Genomic DNA, 22555 nt, shown 5'->3' with positions numbered 1-22555 from the left:
CTAAATAATATTTTTTTTAATACATACTCAGTTAGAAAAACGCACCTTAATATTTTCTAATTCAAATTTTCTAATTAATTCATTATGTTCATTTTTTTTTTGCATCTTCCTTTTCCATATCACGGAGTAAACGACCATGCTCTGACTTTTCTGTTTCCTCTTTTATTTGAATTTGGAGTAATTCTTTTTGCAAAGCCACCAACTCTAGCTTTTCACTTGCCAAACTTATAAATTTTGTTGAAACAGATTGTTTCTGCGGCATTTCTGAGTGATTCTTTTTTTTATCTGAAATAAAAAGATTCATTATTTCCTGTTATGATCATTGTATTACTTTTCAGTTTGTTAATAATTTATAAATATTTAAACTAAACACATTATCTCAATTATTAAATAAAATAGAAAAGTACATAATAATGACAAAATTTGTTTGCAAGAAAAGATTTATTTATTGAAGAAATAAATTCAATATTGCACTCACTTTCCTATTTACTATTCTCTGTATTCTCATTATGTTTGCAAAAAAAGTGTATAAAACTCACTTTTAATGTTCTAAACTAATAAAGAGTGGGGCTTCTTTTTTAAGTTTGCCCTGTCATTTGTAAAATATTCCATGTTGTGTGACGTTAGTAAGTTGCAATGTGGTATTTTTTTCCCCGTGCTGATTGTCTTCTTGTGTATCTAAAAAAATAATTTTATTTATAGAGGTTTAAGGACTTAAAAACTGACTTGGGTGAAGTTGGAACTTCACCAATTTATAGCACAAATCTAAGTCTATCCTAAAGCAACTTTTAGAAACAATTCATCATTGGTGATAAAAGAAACAATCAAATTGGTAACCACTTTTTTTGAAGTTTGTTACTACAAGCTTAACCGTTACTGCTGTACCGCGCCTTAGGCCTACACGTTGAGGTGGGGAGTGGGAAGCACCGAGCGAAGAGGAAAGAAGTAAGGCATAGGAGCAGGTGTTTGACCCCCTTGCCTCACTGCCAGTACGCCTAAGGCACAGAACAGTGGTAGCGGTCAAGCTATAAGAAAGTAATGTTATTAAAGTTTAATTTTTCAAGATTCAAATAGATAGAGTATGAGATCTATCAATACCTGTTTGCATATTAATGGCTTCAACAGGCTCAGCTGCTGGTTGGGATGCCATTAAACAACTGTCACCATCATATATTGTATACAGGCCATCGATAGCAGGACCAACTAAAACTTTAACTTTTCCCAACAATGGGTCTGGATCATAATTTGGTGCTGGTCCTCCACCTGGTAGAGAAAAATAGATATTTGATTATGTATAAGCATACTTATTGAAGTTTTGAATAGATAATGGTCGATGGGTCATGTTCAACATCACAAGATGTGGTTAAATGGGCTACACACCTGTACCCATAACATTCTTTTTTAAAATTGCATCTTTTCGATCTGCCTCTTTCTTCAGATTGGCCAAAACTTCTTGGCACGTTTCTGTTGATACCCCCATGTTATGAGAAATTTTTTCCCAGCCATCAGAGGAGGTGCCAAACTCTTCAACACTGTGGACCAATTCCAGAACTGAAAAAAAAAAGAATTATAGTGACCATAACGTACATTGGTATGAGTACTTCGAATAATAAAATCATGCCTATTATTACATACCTGGTATATTCATTTTAGCATCAGAAGCAGATTTTTTAATTTTTTTCTTTAAGTTTTTATAATTCTGTTGTAAACTTTCTAAAGTTCGTTGCGAACCGGTGGTCGACGAATTGTATATTTTTACCACTTCCTGCCAGGCTTTATGTTTTTCCATAAGATTGACTCCGTCGGTCTTTTTACATTCTATGATATGTTTAAAGTTATTTATTACGTCGCACAGCAATATACTGTCACTCTTTGTGAAATTAGGCCCTCGTAAACGGTTTTTCTTTTCCATGCTCGCGATTTACGCACAAACACAAATATTACAATTAAATCACTCTCCAAAACACGGACTATTAAAATATGTAATACTATATATGTAACACACGTTTACTACACGGCGTCAAATCCGTGCTCTGAAGGAAGAAAATAAACAGTTTTAATAAAAGAATTCGTTTAGGTTATCTTTCTAACGCGCAAAGTGAAATTGACGTCTTGACGATGATTAATTTCAAACAACAAACGATCAAAATGAAAAGTCGGTGTCAAGTTCAAGTAAGGAGATAATGGTATACAAAATACAGTAGTGCAAAAGAGACAAGTATACATATTTCGGTCATCATTCGCTCATTCATATTTTGCCGGATATTAAAACAGAATGAATACCTTGTATTGTTACCAGCGTAAAATAAAAAACCAGAAGGTTGGAAGGAAGGAAAAACCAAAGGTTAATTTCCCCTGGCGCAATACAATGTTAGAGTTAAAATTTTAACACTTTAACCCAGAGTTACTAAACTCGGAGTTACCCAATTTAACTCAACTTTTGGCGCAAGCGGCCCTAAGAATATTAAAGACGTTTTAATTTAACTTCAGAGGTAGAAACTGTTCAGGAAACTACTAGCATGGAAACGAATGTAACCCCCACTGTTTCTGATCCTCCAGGACAAAATCCAATTATCTCACATAGCGAAATTCAATCTGATGCAATTAGCCCTGAATTGTCATCAAATGGAAAAAAAAACAGCGTGTGCAAATTTTTTAAAGCAGAACATATCAGCAGAGAAAAAAGAGCAGAAGAATAACACAAGCTCCAAGTGAAATTTCTGCAAGAAAAACACAATATAGAAATACAAATTATGACTGAAAAATTAAAAGAAGCGAAAGCTAAAACCGAGTCAGCACAACGTCACAAGTGATATTAGTAATTTGAATGTACATATTTTTTACAGCAGAGAGATCTCCGCAGATGAGCCTATAGCACGTTTTTATTTTTTGTGTTTATTTTATAGTTGTTGACTTTGTGTTGTGATTAATGATAATAGTTTACCATTGTTAAATTATTTGTATTAAGAACATTGTGAGAGCAAAAGAGATCTCCGCAGATGACCCTAAAGTTCTTTTTATTTATTGTGTTTATTTTATTGATTTTGTGTTATATATAAATAAAAAGATGATTATTTTTAAATAGTTGTTTATTGATAGAAAAACTAATATAAAATCAAGAGTAATTATTAATAAGTGTGTTTCTAAAAGCAAACCCATCGGTAGTCCCATCACTGTTGGTGGCATTATATGTATATGACTTCTTCATTGATATCACTATCTTCTTCGTATGAAGTCATCATCTCATTTGTAGACAATGACATATTAAAAAGTGCAGCATATGCTACAATTATATTTGACATTGTGGTCAATTTGTTGCCCAATCCCCTAAACCGCCGTTTCCATTTCTAAAAGGTTCTTTCCACCTAATTTCTGTTTTTACATGCACTCTATTGTATGTTTATTCCGCATGGGTTGTTGGAGTACCGACAGGTGTTAGCAGGAACCTTAAACAAGGATTATATCCACTGTCTCCAAAGAGATAACCAGTATGTTGTTAATGTATGTATTTGTTGCACAACAAACACATCTGAAATATTCTGCTGTCCTCTGTACTGCCAGCCCATCGAGCCATAATGTCCATGAAATTGCCAAATGGTCCGACAACTGCTTGATATAAAAAAAAATGTTATTGGATGACATGTCCATTTCAAAGAAGAATAATAATGTAACCCTTACTTTGCTGACCTGGACATTTATAGAAAAGTAAGATTCCTGTTTCTGTAGGCTTCATGATGTTCCACACTTATAGTATAATAGACTTGTGGCCATCTTTAAAGTCTGTCCACAGTTGCTCCAAATTGTCCAATCTGGGTTCTTTGGGTGTCTTTTTATAGTTTTTCCTCTTATTTCTTATCTCGGGTCTGGGTGTTTGTGGTACCTTCCTTGTATCTAGTCTTGTGTAGTTCGTGAACGATGAACGAATAGGAGCCGTATCTTCGCACTGTACTAGAAGAAACGTTTCCGAACGCTGGCTTGTAACCGGTCTAATAGGTCAAATAGCTCTTTCCGAACTCGTACATCGCCCGAACGAGAAATGAAACAGTCGTTCTGATTGTTTGACAGAAACGATATACGTTTTCATTCGATGTGTCTGTGAATGAATGAGAACGAGAGAGAATAGCCGACGAATGACGATTCTATCCGAACCCGATCGACGGAATTCGCAAGAATGAGATGAGATGCGCGTTATTTCAATGCCTTAATGTCTATTTTAGCTTATCGCCCAAACACAGAGCTGTGTTCGCAAATTGGAAGTTTATACCTATAGTATGTGCGACTGCGGAGTACAAACAAAACAACCGATCTTTCGGCGCGCATTTTTGATCGTGCAAGTTATAAATTATTGTAAAGTGTTTTGTTTGCTGTTTATAAGTATTTGCGATCTTGGACGCTTTTTATTTTGGAATGTTACCTAGCCTAACTAACTTTCGTGCCTGTTAATTGTTTTAAAATAAACATTTTATTAATTGTTCGCCATTTGCTTGCTGATAAATTAAAAAAAAATAACTATTAAGTGTGTGTGTGTGTTACAAGTGACTTTTAGCAGATTAAGTTACAGTAAAAGTACAATTTAATTATGGCTCAAAGACGACCAAAAAGAAGCAACTTATGGTTCCATTTTAAGGAAGGGCTAAACGAAGCCATTTGTAATTATTGTTCGACCAAACTAATCACAAAAAGTGGATCTCTTGGTAATTTAAAAAGACATTTAACCACAAAACGACCGTATCGTTGAATATTGAACGACAATCTGCATCACCAGTATCACCACCAACACCACGCGACGGCACTGAAACCACCAAATCAACATTTAGACTTGCCAACCACATTTAGACAACCGCTTAATGTGCCATCAATTACCAACTTTATTCGACGACCACCATCGTCGCGAAAGACGGAACAAGTTGATAAGCAAGTGGTGGCCATGGTGACCAAGGGTCACCATTCATTAAGAATAGTAGACGAACCAGAGTTTAAAACACTCATTGAATTAGTTTCTCATTGTCCGGGGTACCAACTCCCAACAAGAAAAACCCTTTCAAAGACACTCATCCCCAAAACGTACACAGAAGTTTTTGAATCTTGTTTTCGTAATTTAAAAGAAGCATACGCGGTGTGCCTTTGTACTGACGGATGGACATCAAGTGCTAACCAAAGCTATAGCAGTTACTGCGCACTATATTAATAAAAACACTATTCTATTTTATTAGGCTGTATCGACTATAATGACAGGCATACCAGTGTCAATTTGGTTGCATTTTTAAGACAAATTATCCAAGACTGGCAGATAACGAACAAAATTAGTTGCATAGTGAGTGATAACGCCCCAAACATTTTATCAGCTGTGAGATTAGGGGAGTGGCGATTTGTAGGCTGCTTCGCCCATTTATTAAATTTAATTGTACAGGACGGCATAAAAACCATTGCAGAGGTAGTTTCTAAAGTGAAATGTATAGTGGAATTTTTCAAAAGAAGCTCTCTGGCACAATCAAAATTAGAAGTCGCCCAAAAGCAAATGAATTTAACAATTTTAAAGTTAAAGCAGGAATGTCCTACGCGTTGGAACTCTTGTTATGGCATGTTAGAACGCCTCTTAAAAATTAAAGATGCTGTTATCAGCACTATAGCTCTGATAAGAAGCGACCTCAGCCTCCAGAGATCTGATTGGGAGCTAATTTAAAGTATCGTACCAATTCTTAGGCCATTCTACGATGTCACCCAGGAAGTCAGCTCAGAAAAACATGTGAGCCTGTCAAAAGTATTGATATTTTCCAAGCTTTTATCGAAGCATGTTGTAAATTGCCTAGCCCAAAACAACTATCAACTTCCTCAAATCCCCGTTATGCTAAATAAATTAAAAAACAATCTTCTTGCTCGTTTCCATGACTTAGAGTCCAACACATTGTATGCTGACACAGCAATTCTAGATCCACGGTTTAAACAAAAAGCCTTCCGCACTTCAGAAGCGTACCAGCGAGCCATAGAGAATTTCAGACGTAGAGTTGCAGAAGTGCGAGTCCAGGTAAACGACTCGAATATGGCAGAAGATCGGCCTAAACAGGAACAACCCGCAGTAGCTACTGACGTTACGGTAACAAGCATTTGGGAAGTCTTTGATGTTGAGATGAGTCATGCAACTCGACCGGAAAGCACTGTGGCTGCAGGGATAAGGGAGTTAGACAAATATTTGCATGAAGAACCCTTGAACAGAAAAGAGGATCCTCTAAAATGGTGGCACAGCCGGAAACATATATATCCTCATTTATATGAGTTAGTTCTGAAAAGGCTTTGTATCCAAGCTACATCGGTTTCGTGCGAAAGGGTGTTTTCAAATGCAGGGCAAGTGATTACTGATAGGAGAAAACTGCTAAAGCCATCTAAAGTTACACAGATGCTTTTTCTGCACAGCAACATGCGTAAAAAATAAAAAAATACCGTTAAAAAATTTAAAAAACAATAAAAAATAAAACAAAAAAGGTATCCGTACCAAAAAAAAAACAAAATAAAAATTAACAAAGAAAAAAAAACGATCATTGTACATATTTGATTTTTAAATACGCCATTCTAACCTACTGCCAAATTAGGTTTTCTATTTATTACACAGTTGCCAAAAAATTAAGTAGATACCTACTGTGCAGATAAAAACAAATCTTTTGGATGTCTTACTACTTATTTCAATAATGGTAAAACGTTATTTTCTAAGTGATTGATCAGAATGACAGTCCTAAGCCTGTTCAAGTATGAAGGAAAATCAAATATGTTAAATGAATACAATAGTGTGGGAATAGGTCGCAAAGGAGAATGCATCTCTTCGCTTAAATGTTATGATAAAATATGTTTGTGCCGCTACAATAGTGACTATTATATTATAATTTGGTCACCGTTACAGATTGACATTTGAATGGTACAAAATAATTCAGTTTAAATTCTCCTATTATGTCAGCAATTATAGATGTTGCATTTATTTTTTTTTATTTATACGTAGCGGTATAAGTATAATAATGTCTTTGGTAATACCTTGAGTGCGTATTTACTCTATGAGTGATCCGCGCTTTGCTCTATGGAAATGCTTACCGAGAGCGAAGACCGAATAGAGCTATTAGAATTAATAGAATGAACTAGTTCACTGTCCGAAATGAACTAGTACGGAGCGATCTTAAAAATGACCGAGCAGGCACAAGACTACTTGTATCTGAATTCCATAACACAAGTGCTTTAGCAACTTACTTTGGATTCAGAACAATGTATGTGATGTCCACATTTATTTATTATTTATTTATTTATCTCTGCCTTCTTCAGGTTTACAGTACTTCCTTTTGATATGCCAGAAGCGCTTCCATGTTGTGAAAATGTGTATAAGACGTTGAAACTCAAAAATCCAAAAAAACAATAAAAAGATCTGAATGATTATTTTGCTAATGATTTATTGGTTACTGGCACGATGTTAGCAAATAAAATCCACTATGTAATGCTATGATTCTCGCGGTGCCGACAATGCACGCGGTCTTTGGAATCGACTTGATAAAATCCGGCTCGGTTTGGACCATATGGTTACGATGAGGTCTAAATAGGCTTGTTTGGTGAAATAAAACTTTTAAAATACGTCTTTACTTAACGAACATTTATTTGAAACTGACACTTTACCTTCAATGCCTAGATGGGTGAACTGTATGAATGTAATTTAAATGTACTGAACTATATGTCTGTGTACGTGAAAGATTGCAACTGATTTGAAATATGAACTATGAACTTAATCTATTTAGTTTTGTCGTTAACTGAGAGGACACAGTATTATTATGTTTTTAAAAGTTTATTTGATTTATGTGTACTTTTGACTGAGAATGTATAGTAGTTTTGCTTATATGGATATAAGAGTCCAATAATTGTGTTATAATAAAAATTAACAAAAATATATTAAAAATATGACCATTTTTTAGCACTACTCCGAGGACTACTTATCAGTCGATTTTAGGGTGAACTCCGTTTTAACGGACCCGGACAGCCTGAAATACCTATTTTCAGTACATTTGTACAGTCTAAAACACCATAAATGATAAAAAGCTCCATCTAGTAAATTTTATTCCAAGGCAATATGGATCCTAACGAGAACCCCATGCATGGAACTTCTCATTCCTGAGAAGATCGCAATTGCAACACGCTCCACATAGAAGAGACACTCATGGTGATGGATTCATTCAATGAAAAACCAAAACATTTTTAGAACACCAGAACAAATTTATATATACATTCACCTGAATATCCAATTACAGATTCCGATTTTTTGGAATATTGACGGAAAACGTTATAGATGAATTAGAGACCGGTAATGATGGTGACCCTGATTTCGAATTTGTCAGAAACCCACAAAACTCCCAACGAATCCCATTCGTGAAGTCCCACGGACTGAAAGAAGGTGGTGATGAGCCCATTTACTATTTCGACGCATTATGCACATCCCAGCTGTTGGAATTGCTTACAGACTGTTCCAATGAATATGGAACAAATGAGAAATCGTCGGCAGCGGGTACAATCAGCAGAAAAATATCTTAGAAGCCTGTAACAAGTCAAGAAATGAAACTTTTTTTTTGTCTCATATTTCATATGGAATTTTTGAAACTAAATCGCCTCTATGATTACTGAAAATACGATGAGTATTTTAATCAAACGATATTAAAAAGGCAATGTCAAGGAATCGATTGATATTAATTTTAAGAATGCTATGAGTGTATGTGGTACCTACAAGTGACGTGTAGCGTTAGTTTTGATATAGTAAAAAATATTATCGACTTCTTTAATGAAAAAATTATGTCTCTATATTACCCAACACAAAAAATAACAATTGACGAATCAATGGTGTTATAGAGAGGGCGATTAGCGTTTAGACCGTAGATATATGAAGAGGAAGCGTCATAAATACAGTTTAAAGTCCTACGCACTGGCTGACTAGCTCGGGGTCATTATAAAATTACATTTATATGGCGACATGCATCTGATTATCGTGTAGGTGGCAAAAATCACGTTAAAAATGTACTTGACTATCTGTGTTGGAGTTGATGAAAGGGCCCGCCCGGCGAAATAATCTTAAACAGAAAAAAATATTAAACAGTTTGAGTCTATATTTTTTGTCATACTTTGGAACATTTTTGCAGTTTTAATTCCACACCTTATTACTTTTGCCCATCTGGTTCATTAACTCCAATATTTATTAATTACATGTTCCAGGATTCAGACTCCTCTGCAACCAGTGAGGGTGGTAGTGCTAATACTACAATCGATCTGGAAACCCTGCAATATTTAAAGGATGAGAGCACAAGTCTGGAGATGCTAAATGCTTATCCTACAATAAAAAAAGTATTTTTTAAATACAACACATCCTTACCAAGTTCAGCACCAGTAGAAAGACTTTTTTCGTATGGTGGGATGATTATGAGACCTCACAGAAGAAAAATGAATGATGATGTATTCGAACAACTGGTATTGTTAAAAAGCGTAATCAATAAAAAATGATATTTATTTTTATCACTTTTTAACAATACCAGTCCAGTTCCAGTTGTTATTAATTTTAATAAGAAAAGTGTAATCGTATGTAATGTGTTATTAGACGTTTGTTTTTCGGCTCGGCATTGCGTGTCTCTCTCTATTGCTCATGTATGTATAAATAAATATGTACCTATAATAAATAAAAATAACTGTCATTTGGTCAGGGGGTATTTTATTTTGAAAAAGTATTTTGAAAATACCTATTTTGCATTTAGCATTTGAAATACAAAACGCAAAACTATTTGGTATTTTGCATTTTGTATTTAAGTGTTTTTTTAATACCATTTTGTACATCTCTGGATTTTTAAAACTCCTTGTAAATAATAACTGTAACTTTCTGTACTTAATAATTATAAATAAATCAATAAAATGAATAATTAAGCTAATTTCAAACAAAATTTATTTTGTAATAATGATTCAAGCACATGTTTTCTTGAATGCCTATAAAACTATAAAAATTTGTTTACTAAATACATGCATGTGAATTACTTTAGTACACCTAGAATATCATAAATTAAAAAATACTGCATTTAGAATTACAAAACCAGAAAAATACTGAAATAAACTTTAAACTCAATTATCTCGAAATGAGCTTTCTGTGGGCTGCAGATCATATTTGCAGAAAGCGGTCCAATTAAAGAAATTATATTTTAAGAAAAAATGACAGAAAGCTGACTTGGAGAGGAAAACATTGATGATAGGAATTTTAAATATTAAAAAAGAGCATGATTTTCGCATCAGATTTCGAAACGAACACAACCTGTCGAATGTCAAATGTATCTCATTGATAGAATGTAAATATTTTGATTTGCCATTTTCATTTGGAATAATTATAAAATATTTTATAATGTACATAATTATAAAACCCTACAGATGACTTTAATTTGTTTGGAATACAACAATTTATTTGAAATTACATGGTTACTCGGCTGTCCCATTTCAAAGTCTAATCGTTTTTTGGCCGTTACGAAATCAAATGTCTTTGTACTTGGTTTATGCGGCGTAATAGAAGCTGGTTGTGAAAACCTGTGGAAAGATAAATATCAATGTTGTGTACGTGCAAGGCCAGTTGGATACTATCAAGGTACAGAATGTTCTCTATGTTCCAGAGTTGAACACCAAACTTCTCTCTGTTAGTCAAATAATAAATAGTGGTTGTCAAGTGCAATTTGAATTTGTCATTGTTCATTGTTGCCGATAACACGGCAACATAACTAGAAACTGTGTTCTCGTTGGGCTTCTGTTCCTTTTCTTATTTCGGCAATTTTTAGGGTTCCGTACGTCTGAATACAAAAACGGGCCCCTTATAGGATCACTCGTGTGTCTGTCCGTCCGTCGCTTACAGTCAATTATCTCCAAATCTATTAGACCGATTAACCTTTTGAACGCCAGAGCAAAAACGCATGAACTTGCCCTCAACGCCAGGCCACAAATTCACCGCAAATACCTACGAAAAAAATAGGGATTCCAAAACTTCATCGATAATCAATTTTATTTTCATTTTCGTCTTTAATTTCGAAATATAATGTCCTTATAACATTGAAATTTAATTCAACATTACATTTCTTCCTATTAAAGTAATAGTTATACACTATTTACAGACTTGTATAATACCGTGTTGGGCGTGTTCTTGGTGTGTAAAGAGATAATTGAAAGTTGTAACTTCAATAAAATAAATGTCTTTAATTCAGGTTCCACAATACTTCGTTATGTCTAACTACGTACTAGGTATACGTCGAGGCAGGGCGGTGTATTGTAGACGACTGGCGACGCTCGCGAGCCACGCGCTCGGGTCCACCTATTTCATCATCAAATGCAACTCAGCAAATCGCGGTTGCCAAGCCGCTACAACCGTAATAACAGATATGAGACTACAATATATTTAAATATAATAACTAATGTGTACGCCGTGTACATATGGAACAACTTCCAATAAAACAGTGAGTAATGAGGTAATCACATTTAATTTTCTCTTGCACGCAATTACGAACACAACGGCATGGTTGACCAGTGCCAATTGACCAGTAAGTTTGTAATGTTGCCACTCCTATCCGACTTACACACAAAATTGGAAAACACTTAATAATCAAATACATGACAATACTCTCCCTCTACAAATTCAAACGTTGAGGTGCTTTTCTCTGCCTCTCTGAACGTCTTACAGTTTGATTTTCATTAGTTACAGATACAATAGGTTGATTAACAGGTGAATTACGGTGAGTACTACTACAAATAACATTCTGGTAAGTATTTGAAATATTTGGACTAACTTCAGGTATTTTATTAGAATTATCAGGCAAACTATTATCATTTGTCTCATTTACCACTTCTGAAATTGGTTCATTTACAACAACATATTCATCTTTTGACATTATCTGTTTATCCTGACACTCATTATTTGGATACTTATCATACTGCAATAAACTATTATCTAGTACACAATCACTAGTTTCATTTAAATCCTCCTGTTGGTCTTGAGGCAAAGAACCAATAATTTGATCCAAATGTCTTTTCCAAATTAAATTTTCATTTAATACTCTACATAGGTATGTTCTTTGTCCCAATACCTCATCAATTATACATTTAACAAATTTCTTTTTATTAGGATTTCTATAGTCTCTACAATAACCCTTTCACCGATGACGGCAATATACGTGCCACCATCTAATAGGCATATTAAATCGAGAAGTTTATTCCATTTTAATACTGAAATCGTTACTAATACGTAGCTGAATTGTACATCACTATATTTAAAAAAAAAAACAGTGGTGCCAACCTTACGAAAAAAAAATTGACACTTTGTAAAAAAAAGTTCCCGCTTTTCGTGACTTCAAAATTAATTTAGGAATATCTCATCAATCCTACAGATAAAAATGTAAGTGACCTTTTTTACGTAAAGATTTAGTAGTATGGAAGACGATAGTATCATTATTAAAAAAAAAATCGTCATATTTTATTTGGAAATCCATTTTTCTATGGTGGCTATATATATGCCACTATCAACTTGTAACTACCTACATGGTGGCAATATAATGTACACTGCCAGTTAGAGGTAAAGTATTTTTGTCTTTCGTATTCTTTTAGATAATCTACAATGAGCCGGAATAAACCCATATCAGATGATCTTATTGCCCAGGAGTTGGAAGAAATGTTCGGAATTCCAGATGGTATGATTTCTGAAGATGATTTGGAAGAATCGGATTCAGAACAAGGTGCAGAAGAAGATTTGGTAAGGGTACTAACAGGTGATGATGTTCTACTTAGTTCAACGGCAATATCGTCTCCATCCTCATCAACTTGTCAAAGTCCTTCACTCCCCAGACTCCAAAGCGCTTCAAGATCTACACCAGCAGTCCCACATCAAAGTCCTTCAGCTTCAAGACTTCAAAGTGCTTCAAGATCTGCACCACTACCTCCACAACAACAAAGCCCTTCAGTCGCAAGACTCCAGAGTGACGCAGCACCAATAGCATCACCATATCCGCCAGATAGGATTGATGGAGTGAGTGAATTATCGGATTTTTCGTCTTCAGATTCAGATTCGGACATAGATGAGACTGATTGGAAAAAACAAGAATGGACCCAGAATCCAGATCTCAGCTATTTCGATACTCCGCACATTCAGTCTTCAAAACAACTTCCAAACAGAACGAAACCTCTGACCTACTTTGGTTTATTTTTTAGTGATGATGTACTACAGATGATTGTAGACCAAACTAATTTATACGCTTCGCAAGTAGGTAACAGGAATTGGACACCAACCACTGTTGAAGAAATCAAGGCTTTTCTTGGCGTTCTCATTCAAATGGGTATTCATGTTTTGCCGAGTATTGAGGACTATTGGTCAAGTGACCCTGTACTACAAGTGCCAGAAATAGCTGAAACAATGACTCTAAAGAGATTTCAGCACATCATGAAGCATTTGCACCTCAACGATAATTCGCAGATGCCGGCCAGAGATAGTGATGATTATGATAAACTCTACAAGATAAGGCCTCTGCTTGAAAAATTGAATGAGAAGTGCCAAGAAAGTGCTATAACAACAAATTCTCAATCAATAGACGAGTGCATGATCAAATTCAAAGGCCGTAGTAGCCTAAAACAATACATGCCTATGAAGCCGGTGAAGCGTGGCTATAAGGTTTGGGTTAGGGCAGACAGCTCTACAGGTTACGTTTACATGTTTCGTATTTATACTGGAAAGACTGATACGACGGAGACAGGATTGGGAAGCAATGTGATCAAGTCATTGTGTGAGCCTTTGATCAGAGCAAATTATCGTGGTCATTTAGCATTTGATAACTTTTTTTCGAGTACTGATTTGTTACAGTATTTGTTCGATCATGAAATATATTCAACAGCAACGGTAAGAAGTGACAGGCAAGATTTACCTCTTTTAGTAAAGAAGCCGAAACTTACTGGAGACAAGGAGGCAGACAGCAAAACTGCAGAGGCTTCTAAAAGACAAAATGCACGGGTGAAAAAGATGAAGAGGGGTAAATGGAAGTGGAGAGTGAAAAGGAATGTTGCGTTTGCTGTATGGAGAGACACGAAACAAGTAACTGTTTTGAGTACTGCTTTTCACCCAAAACAAAGAAGGACTTGCTCGCGCACCCAAAAAGATGGGACAAAGAAAGCTTATAATTGTCCTCAAATGATACCTGAGTACACGAAGCGGATGGGTGGTGTGGACAGGTTTGATCAGAAAAGGACTCCTTATGCTGTGGGAAGGAAAAGTAAAAAATGGTGGAAGAGAATATTCTACTTTCTTATTGATCTCGCGATCACAAATGCTTATATACTATATAAGAGTAATTCACGAGTACATAACGTAATGACCCAAAAGTATTTCCGGATTGCACTATCAAAAGAACTGATCAATAACCTGTCATTTCGAAAGAGAAGCTTTCATTCAATGCCCAAATACAACATCAAGAAAAGTAAGCAGAGTAATGAGAGACAGAAAACAGTGCACAGTGTTCCAGATGGACTGAGGACTGAACAGTTGGGAGAACATTGGCCAGTGGAAATAGAAACATACAAACGTTGTAGATTATGCAGCACTAAGACAAATAACAAGAGATCAAAAATAATATGTGAAAGATGCGAAGTTCCTTTATGTATAAGTCCCTGTTTTCGACAATTTCATTTTGATTGAGTTGACTGATTGTAATTTTGCAGACTGATAATTTTTAGATTGATTTTGTAACTAAGATGTTATTATTACTAAGACTAATTTTTGATGTTCAAGCTAGTAATGTCCACTGATTATGCAGACTGATAATATTTAGATTGATTTTGTACCTACGATTTTATTATTACTAAGACAATTTTTTCTATTTATTGTTACTAAGACTAATTTTTGATGCCCAAGCTGGTAATGTCCAAGCCAGCAGTGGCAACCATATTGCCACCATGTTTTTTTTATAGTAAATGTTATTTTTTTTTAATTTTTTTTTGTACTTAATTAAAGCTTAATTTTGGTAAACCATACCCCAAATTTTATTTTCCTGCTACACTTGGATCCTTCTGCTGGTAAAAGGGATAAACATACTCTCCCTCTTTAAATCTTTCCTCTCTCTTCCCTATATTACTTTGCTTAACATCCTTTTTAGTAGATAATACATCTAATCTAGATCTCAGTTTTCTTTTAAACATAGCTTCTGCTGGTGAAACATTAGTAACACAATGAATTGAGTTTCTGTAATGAAATAAATATCTATACATTAAAGTTTCAAATGATACATTTCTATTTTTAACATCATTTAAACATTTCTGCATAGAGCTTTTAAAGCTTTTTACAGCATTTTCTGCAAAACCATTAGTTGCTGGATGAAAAGGTGGTGATGTTTCATGTTTAATGCCATTTTTATTAATGAAATCCGAAAATTCTTTTGAACAAAATGTAGCAGCATTATCAGTAATAACTACTTTAGGTAATCCAAATCTACTGAAACATTCTCTGAATTTTTCTACTGTTGTTTTAGCATCCAAACTTTTTACAATAAATGCCTCTGGCCACTTAGTGTAACAATCTATTATTATTAAAACCATTTTACCATTAATTGGTCCCAAAAAATCTGCATGAACTCTTTCATAAGGAAAATTAGCTTTTGGCCATGGAATCTGTTTAGATTTCTGAGGTTCTGGTCTAGCTGACATACATACTTGACATGATTTTACAAAATTTTCAATACTACTATCTATATTAGGAAACCAAAAGTAAGATCTGGCATTGTTTTTCATTCTCACAATTCCTTCATGCGAAACATGTAGTTCTTGTAATACACTATTATGCAACTTTTTAGGAATTACTACACGATAACCCCACATGATTACTCCATTTTCTATATAGAGTTCACTTTGTCTATTTATGAATGGTTTAAAAATTTCGTTATTAACATGTGTAGGAAATCCATACCTTATCATGTTGTAAACATTACTCAAAATTGGATCTTTTCTAGTTTCAGAGCGAACTAAGTTTAAGTCTATAACATTCTGATCTTGTATAAAATTTATGTAATCACATTCCTTCTTATCATTTAAAATAGGTGATGGTAAAGGTAATCTGGACATGCAATCGGCTTTCACATTATCTATGCCTTTAACATATTTAAATGTGTACACTTTGTACATATCCTTTGATAATCCATTTTTAGAAATATAATGACCTAAATATTTAATTTTAGGTTGCATAAACTCACATTTACTTTTATTTAAACGAATACCTACTTCCTTGAATCTTCTTAAAACCTCTTTTAAATTTTCTAAATGTTCTTCATCGTTGGAGCCTGTGACTATTACATCATCGATAAAATTGACCACACCTTTAGCACCTAACAAAACTTTTTCAAGTTTATTTTGAAAAATAGAACTGGCAGGTTTTGTACCATATGGCAATCTATTAACTCGATAAATACCTTTAGGTGTTGACCATGCTAAAAGTTCACTAGTCTCCTTGCTTAAACATAAATGATTGTATGCATTTCTCAAATCTAATTTTGAGAATGATGTACCACCTTGTAACGCAGTAAAAATGTCCTCAATCCTTGGTAAAGGATGGTTAACATCTTTAATATGCTTATTAACTGTAACTTTGTAATTTGCACATAACCTTATTTTATTATTTTCCTTTAAAACAGGGACTAATGGTGTTCCCCACTGGGATGTTTCTGCCTTAGAAATAACACCTTCTTTTTCTAGTCTGGTGAGTTCGGCCTCAACTTGGTCTTTAAAGTCTCTCTTTTTCTTGGCTTTGGTTTATGAAAAATAGGTTTTACATCTTTGTCAATTAATTCTAATGTTACCTCTTCCCCTTTAATAATGCCTAACTCATTTTTGAATAGTGTATCATATTCCTTTAATATGGACTGCAATTTTTCCTCAGTACTTTGTACACAGTTAACTGACAAAAGTTTAGAAATATCTAATTTGAATTTCTGTATTAAATCTCTACCAAATAAAATTTTACAACCATTTTTCACTACCATTATTTTGCACTTAACTTCGCTGTCATTTAATTTAATTTTACAATTAATTTCCCCTACCGGTTTTAATATTTGACCATTATATGTTTTCAGCTCAATGTTGGAATGTTGCAACTTAATATGAGAAAATTTTGACAAGTAAATTCTTTCAGGTAGACATGAAATTGCAGCGCCTGTGTCCAATTCCATTTGGACTTGTTTATTTTCAATGTAACCTTGAATTGAAATAGGTGAAACATAATTAACATATGCTACATTTTGCTGAATAGTAAAAATATCAATACTGTTGTTGCTAACCTCTTCCTCTTTAGTATCAACACTATGGGTTTGAGCCTTGCTCTTACAAACAACCGCTAAATGACCTGTCTTCTCACAATTTTTACACTTATAGGACTTATACTTGCACTTAGAAAAATTATGATTAGGTTTACCGCAATGAATACATTTCAACCGCTCTCCGGTTTCCTTTTCCGGCTTCTTCGCTTGCTTGTGCGTGCTCTGCTTGCTATTACTGGGCTTGGCTTGCCTACCTCGAGCTACTTGATGCACTGCTCGGACCTCCTTCAATGCCATCTCTTTGTTGAGGGCTATTTCCACCAACGTTGCCACCGACTGGGACACTTCCTGCTCGCACATTCGCTCTTGAATTGCTCCTGGTCGCATTCCAGTGACGAATTTGTCCTTTACGCGTTCCTCCAACGTGGTTGTGAAATTACATCCCGCAGCTACTTCTCTTACTCTAGAATACCACTCTGCCACTTTCTCTCCTTCTTGTTGAAACATTCTGTCAAATTCAATTCTCTTTCTGAAAAATGATACTCTTTTCTCAAATCTAAGTTTTAATTTTTCTTGTAGCTCTTTATATGACAATTCTTTTGGCACCTTTGGATGACACATGTTTTTAATGATTCTGTAGACATCTTCTTGCAAACTGATGAGTAATATTGAACATTTCTTCTTTTCATCTATTGTGTCATTTGATTCAAAGTATTCTTCAATTCTTTCCAAAAAACATGAAATGTCGCCATCTTGTTTATAAGGCTCGATCACGAAATTGTTGGCCATATTTCAACCGAAAATGGAATACTTCCTTAGTTTTTCCAATTTGTCGAATTTTCACTCGTCGCCATTTAATGTGTACGCCGTGTACATATGGAACAACTTCCAATAAAACAGTGAGTAATGAGGTAATCACATTTAATTTTCTCTTGCACGCAATTACGAACACAACGGCATGGTTGACCAGTGCCAATTGACCAGTAAGTTTGTAATGTTGCCACTCCTATCCGACTTACACACAAAATTGGAAAACACTTAATAATCAAATACATGACAATAACTGTAGGTACAACACTATTCTTGATCTGCTGTCTTCATATTGTGACCATGGCGTGGACGGCCCGCCATTTTAATAACTACTTCGCTTCCGAAATAAGGATGTGGCAACGTAATATCTCGTTTATCGATGTTCTAGTACAATATTATTTTATAATAAATGAAACACGTTTTTTAAATCAGATTTATAATTCCGAATGTAACAGGTACTTAGAAATATATGATTGAAATAGGTTAAGGTAAATAAAAACTATGAAAAAATAGAAAATTTTAATAAAATGTTATACAGTATGTACTATGTATACATGTTTTTAAATATTAAGTTCTATAAACCTGGCATAAAAAGTAACAAATTAAAACAATTAACGATTATATATAATTATCACGATTACCAATCAGTCTTATACTAATAAATCTTTTGAATAATAGAACAAAATTATACAAAATCTACAATACAACCTGCATTCTGATCATCTAATTCGCTGGGTGCAAAGTGGGTGGTGGGGACAGTGAAATCGATCTCAGCGCGCACCGTGGCTAAAAAAGGAACTTTTGGCAGACTTTATTCCACGAAGTTATAGGTAAATATGGAGCCCACACTTAGAATAAAAGTTTCGAGTCAAATACTCTCGCTCCTATTCTCTGAGGCAAACTGAGGTCTGATCTCTTTTTCTAGTGTACTACAGAAATTGAAACAAACTGACCTCAGACAGTAGAAGAGAAATAAAAATTCAAGTAGGTATTTCAAGTGTGTACTGTGTACTCCATCTTTACCTACACCTTCATGCTTTATTCACTGTTTACTCCTCGTAAAGACAATGACAGTCAACTATTTGACGTACCAAGGTCCGCCGAGTCCGCCGACCGCTAGTTGGCGCTGTCATCGCGCACCCAGCGAATAGTAAGCCATGTGTTATCAGGCATAAAAAGTAACAAATTAAAACAATTAACCATTATATATAATTATCACAGTTACCAATCAGTCTTATACTAATAAATCTTTAGAATAATGGAACAACATTATACAAAATCTGCATTGTATTATCTTATCATCTAATAGTAGGTAAGCCATGTGTAAATAAAATCTAATCAAAAACTTCAAGTTACAATAGAAAAATCAGTATCACAGAGACATTAAAATCAATATAATTAATGGTTAAACGAACTTACCTTAAGTGATGTTCGACCATAATTATACGAGACGTTACATCCGAAGAGATTTAAAGTCCCACCCGGACCCATAATCTGAAGCCCAAAAAGATAATCATCATCAAACGAGAAGGTATCTGTTGTAGTGCGGCTCTAAAAAGACGTTTGACAGAGGAGCAGTCGTATTATCGATTCTAAGTAAAATTTCCTTATCATATAGATCTTTAGCAAAGCATTTAACGCCAATAAAAGCTGCTTTCAACTCCAAAAGATTTATTTGTTCTTTAGATTCCGTTTGACTCCAAAAGCCATGAGCACGAACTCCGTTACAAAAAATACCCCAACCCGTAAGAGATGAATCTGAGAAGATTTCAAGTGCAAACCTACCACTACGTATTGGATTTCTTGATGTTAATATGTTATTTTTCCACTAGGTAAACTCCGATCCTAGGCCGGGCGAAAGATGCATGATACAATCATAATTGTCTTCCGAATTACGCAGAGCTAGCATTTTCTCACGTTCGAAACTTTTAGTATATAACCAACGATAACAAATTGCTGGACAAGCCGAGCAAAGTAAACCTAAGTATTTAGCAAAGTCTCTAATTATCATAACCTTTTTCTTCGAGATTCGCTTTGTTTGGTCATATATTATTTGACGTTTTTTATCTGGCAGCCTCAGACACATATCCTGTGAATTTATCTCGAAACCCAAAAACTTTTGAATTTGTCTTGGCTCTAAGTTACTTTTTTCTTTATTTATGATGAACCCTAATTCTTCTAGAAGATCCACCGCTATTTTTGTACTTTTTAAACAAGTATCAAACGATTCGTTTATACACAACAAATCATCTAAATATGTATATGACAAGGAGCAACCCTTTGTTTCTAAGATGAGATACAACTGGTTTCATTAATTTAGTAAAAATGTAAGGTGCTATGGATAAGCCAAAAGGCAGACACTGAAATTCATAAATAGAACCTTGAAATCTAAATCTCAAATATCTCTTACTAGTATCATGAATAGGTACTAGAAAATACGCTTCCTTTAAGTCTGTAACTGTCATAAAACTATCTTTACTGATCAACTTAGTAGCAGTACGAATGTCTTCCATTTTAAAGTGCTCTGAATTGATAAATTTATTAAGACACTTTAAATTTAAAATGAATCTAAACGAACCGTCTTTTTTGGGAATCAAGAATATATTTGATATGAACTGGCCCGACGCATGTTTGCATCTTTTAATAGCTCCTGAAGACAGTAGCTTCGAAATAGACAATTTCATATGCTTAAGTTCAGTCTTACTGAACCTAGGATTACTAGGTTCATAATTTTGAAAAGGTTGAGTGACAAAAGGGATCTTTACACCCTTAATATAGTCTAACACGACTGCATCCTTGGTTATGGCCTTCCAGCAGGCAATGAAATATTGCAATCTACCAGCACTAGTTACCTCTATTGGTTCCTGCGTGTCCTGTGATCCGACCTCCGGGTAGGTTGCCCTCGGTTCACAGCTGTCTGTCGCCGACCTTGCTGTGTTGAGTATTCTTGGCGGGGCGTGAACCTCGGTTTCGGCCCCCCCGGTTTTGGAGCCCTGCTTGCTTGGTACCGGGGTAGGCCTCTCCAGTTTAACTGCTGTCTAGATGAAGACGGATTGCTTATATTGTTGCGCCTTATTTGAAGGCCTGATTTCTCGGCTGTTTTTGAGGCCTTTATTTTTTCTCCGAAGTTAGCTCCAAACAGAAATGCGTCTCGTCTTACATCAGTTAGAGTAGACGTAAATTTTTTATCTAACGCAGATGTTATCAACTTTCTTCTATGTTGCGTGTTCTCATAGTGTAAATCTAAAAAGATCTGGCTCACCTCTGAAAGCCTTTTTAAGATTTCTACCTTTGAATGTTCTTCTTTTATCAAAGACGAGGCTAAATTGGAGAGACCCGCGATTCCCAGCCCCAATTGGTTCTGGGATTTCTCAAGGAGTTTATCCCGATGCCTACTAGTGTCACTTATCATGGCCGATAATTCTAAGTTAAGCTTTGGTGCTTTCGACAACACAAAATGTTGTGGTGTTAAAATTTTCTTTAATGCTGTCTCCTTTTCCTCCTTTATTAACCCTTCGACCAGGATTCTTTCCCAACGTTTAGAGATCTCCTCATTAATGGGAGGGCCGAGGACCTCTTCCTTGCCTGTAGGATCACCAAGCGCTTCTAATATTTCAGGCGGTAATGCTTCTGAAGCCGATATTAAGTCCTTTTTAGAACTAGAGCCTGGATCCTGTACCGGTGGATCGGATGTTCCTGCAGTAATTGTAGGATCAACGTCACACTGTTGATGCGGACCATCAGGAACCACAAACTCAGATCTAATATGAGCGTCATAATCATCGTCTGAATGCGAAGACCTTCGCAGAGACTCAGGTGTTGGTGATCTTACGTAATAACGATTATATTCTGTAAGGAAAGGAAAGAAAACAATTGTCGGAGTTGTCACCATCTTGTCTATTAGTTCTTGTGCGTACTCACGTTACGCCACTAAACTTATATTGACAAGCTGCAGAAAGCAGAATGCAATTTTTAAGTCATTGTACGTATTCCCGATACGCCACTAGACTAGATCGTTATCAACCGCGCTCGTGTCACGGAGTATAACTCTTGTAAGAAACTTAAACTTAAATCTCCAGCCGCTGAGACCTATATTTTATATCTACATCTCTAATGCAAGGAAAATAAAGACCATCCGTCCAAAACTAGATCTTATTACAAACTTATTAAGCACGTTAATTGTAAATTACGACAATATTAAAATATTAATTTTATTGAAGGTGGATGCCAAACAACAAAAAAAAAAATATTGTTAGACAATACGTAATTAACAAAAACTTTTAGGTCAAATCTTTCGAAATACATTAAAATAGTTGAAAAGAAACCAATATTAGTTTTCGATTTTCAAATTAAGCACGTTCTAGATATATTAAGTACACTAACCTTCCTCGTCCTGGCTTGTTGACGAGTCGCGCAATCTTTGCTCCAAGCGTCTTATT

General features: G+C 34.9%; 3 protein-coding genes across 4 annotated transcripts; 1 reads left to right on the top strand and 2 right to left on the bottom strand.

Annotated features, from left to right (window-relative positions):
• Positions 1-35: 35 nt before the first annotated feature.
• LOC113491828 lies at positions 36-6409 on the bottom strand. Of its 2 annotated transcripts, XR_003400460.1 has the most exons (5): positions 1636-6409; positions 1381-1551; positions 1099-1263; positions 540-678; positions 36-285 (listed from the first exon to the last, which is right to left on the bottom strand). XR_003400460.1 is itself a non-coding variant. In XM_026869000.1 (4 exons), exons 1-4 carry the CDS (start codon positions 1910-1912, stop codon positions 593-595), a joined length of 699 nt encoding a protein of 232 aa, XP_026724801.1. In that variant the 5' UTR covers positions 1913-6409; the 3' UTR covers positions 479-592. The 2 variants fall into 2 exon arrangements, 1 of the variants encoding a protein (XP_026724801.1); XM_026869000.1 differs by lacking the exon at positions 36-285 and having other exon boundaries at positions 479-678.
• Positions 6410-12637: 6228 nt separating this feature from the next.
• Positions 12638-14701, top strand: LOC113508708 (piggyBac transposable element-derived protein 4-like). Its single transcript, XM_026891793.1, has one exon. It carries the CDS (start codon positions 12638-12640, stop codon positions 14699-14701), a length of 2064 nt encoding a protein of 687 aa, XP_026747594.1.
• Positions 14702-15137: 436 nt separating this feature from the next.
• Positions 15138-18109, bottom strand: LOC113491822. Its single transcript, XM_026868995.1, has 2 exons — positions 17771-18109; positions 15138-17584 (listed from the first exon to the last, which is right to left on the bottom strand). The coding sequence occupies exons 1-2, from the start codon at positions 18093-18095 to the stop codon at positions 16743-16745; spliced, it is 1167 nt and encodes a 388-aa protein (XP_026724796.1). The 5' UTR covers positions 18096-18109; the 3' UTR covers positions 15138-16742.
• Between the last annotated feature and the right edge of the window lie 4446 nt (positions 18110-22555).

The sequence above is a fragment of the Trichoplusia ni genome, chromosome 3, assembly GCF_003590095.1.
Source record: "Trichoplusia ni isolate ovarian cell line Hi5 chromosome 3, tn1, whole genome shotgun sequence".
NCBI classification, from domain to species: domain Eukaryota; kingdom Metazoa; phylum Arthropoda; class Insecta; order Lepidoptera; family Noctuidae; genus Trichoplusia; species Trichoplusia ni.
This window is presented reverse-complemented; position numbering and strand designations above follow the sequence as displayed.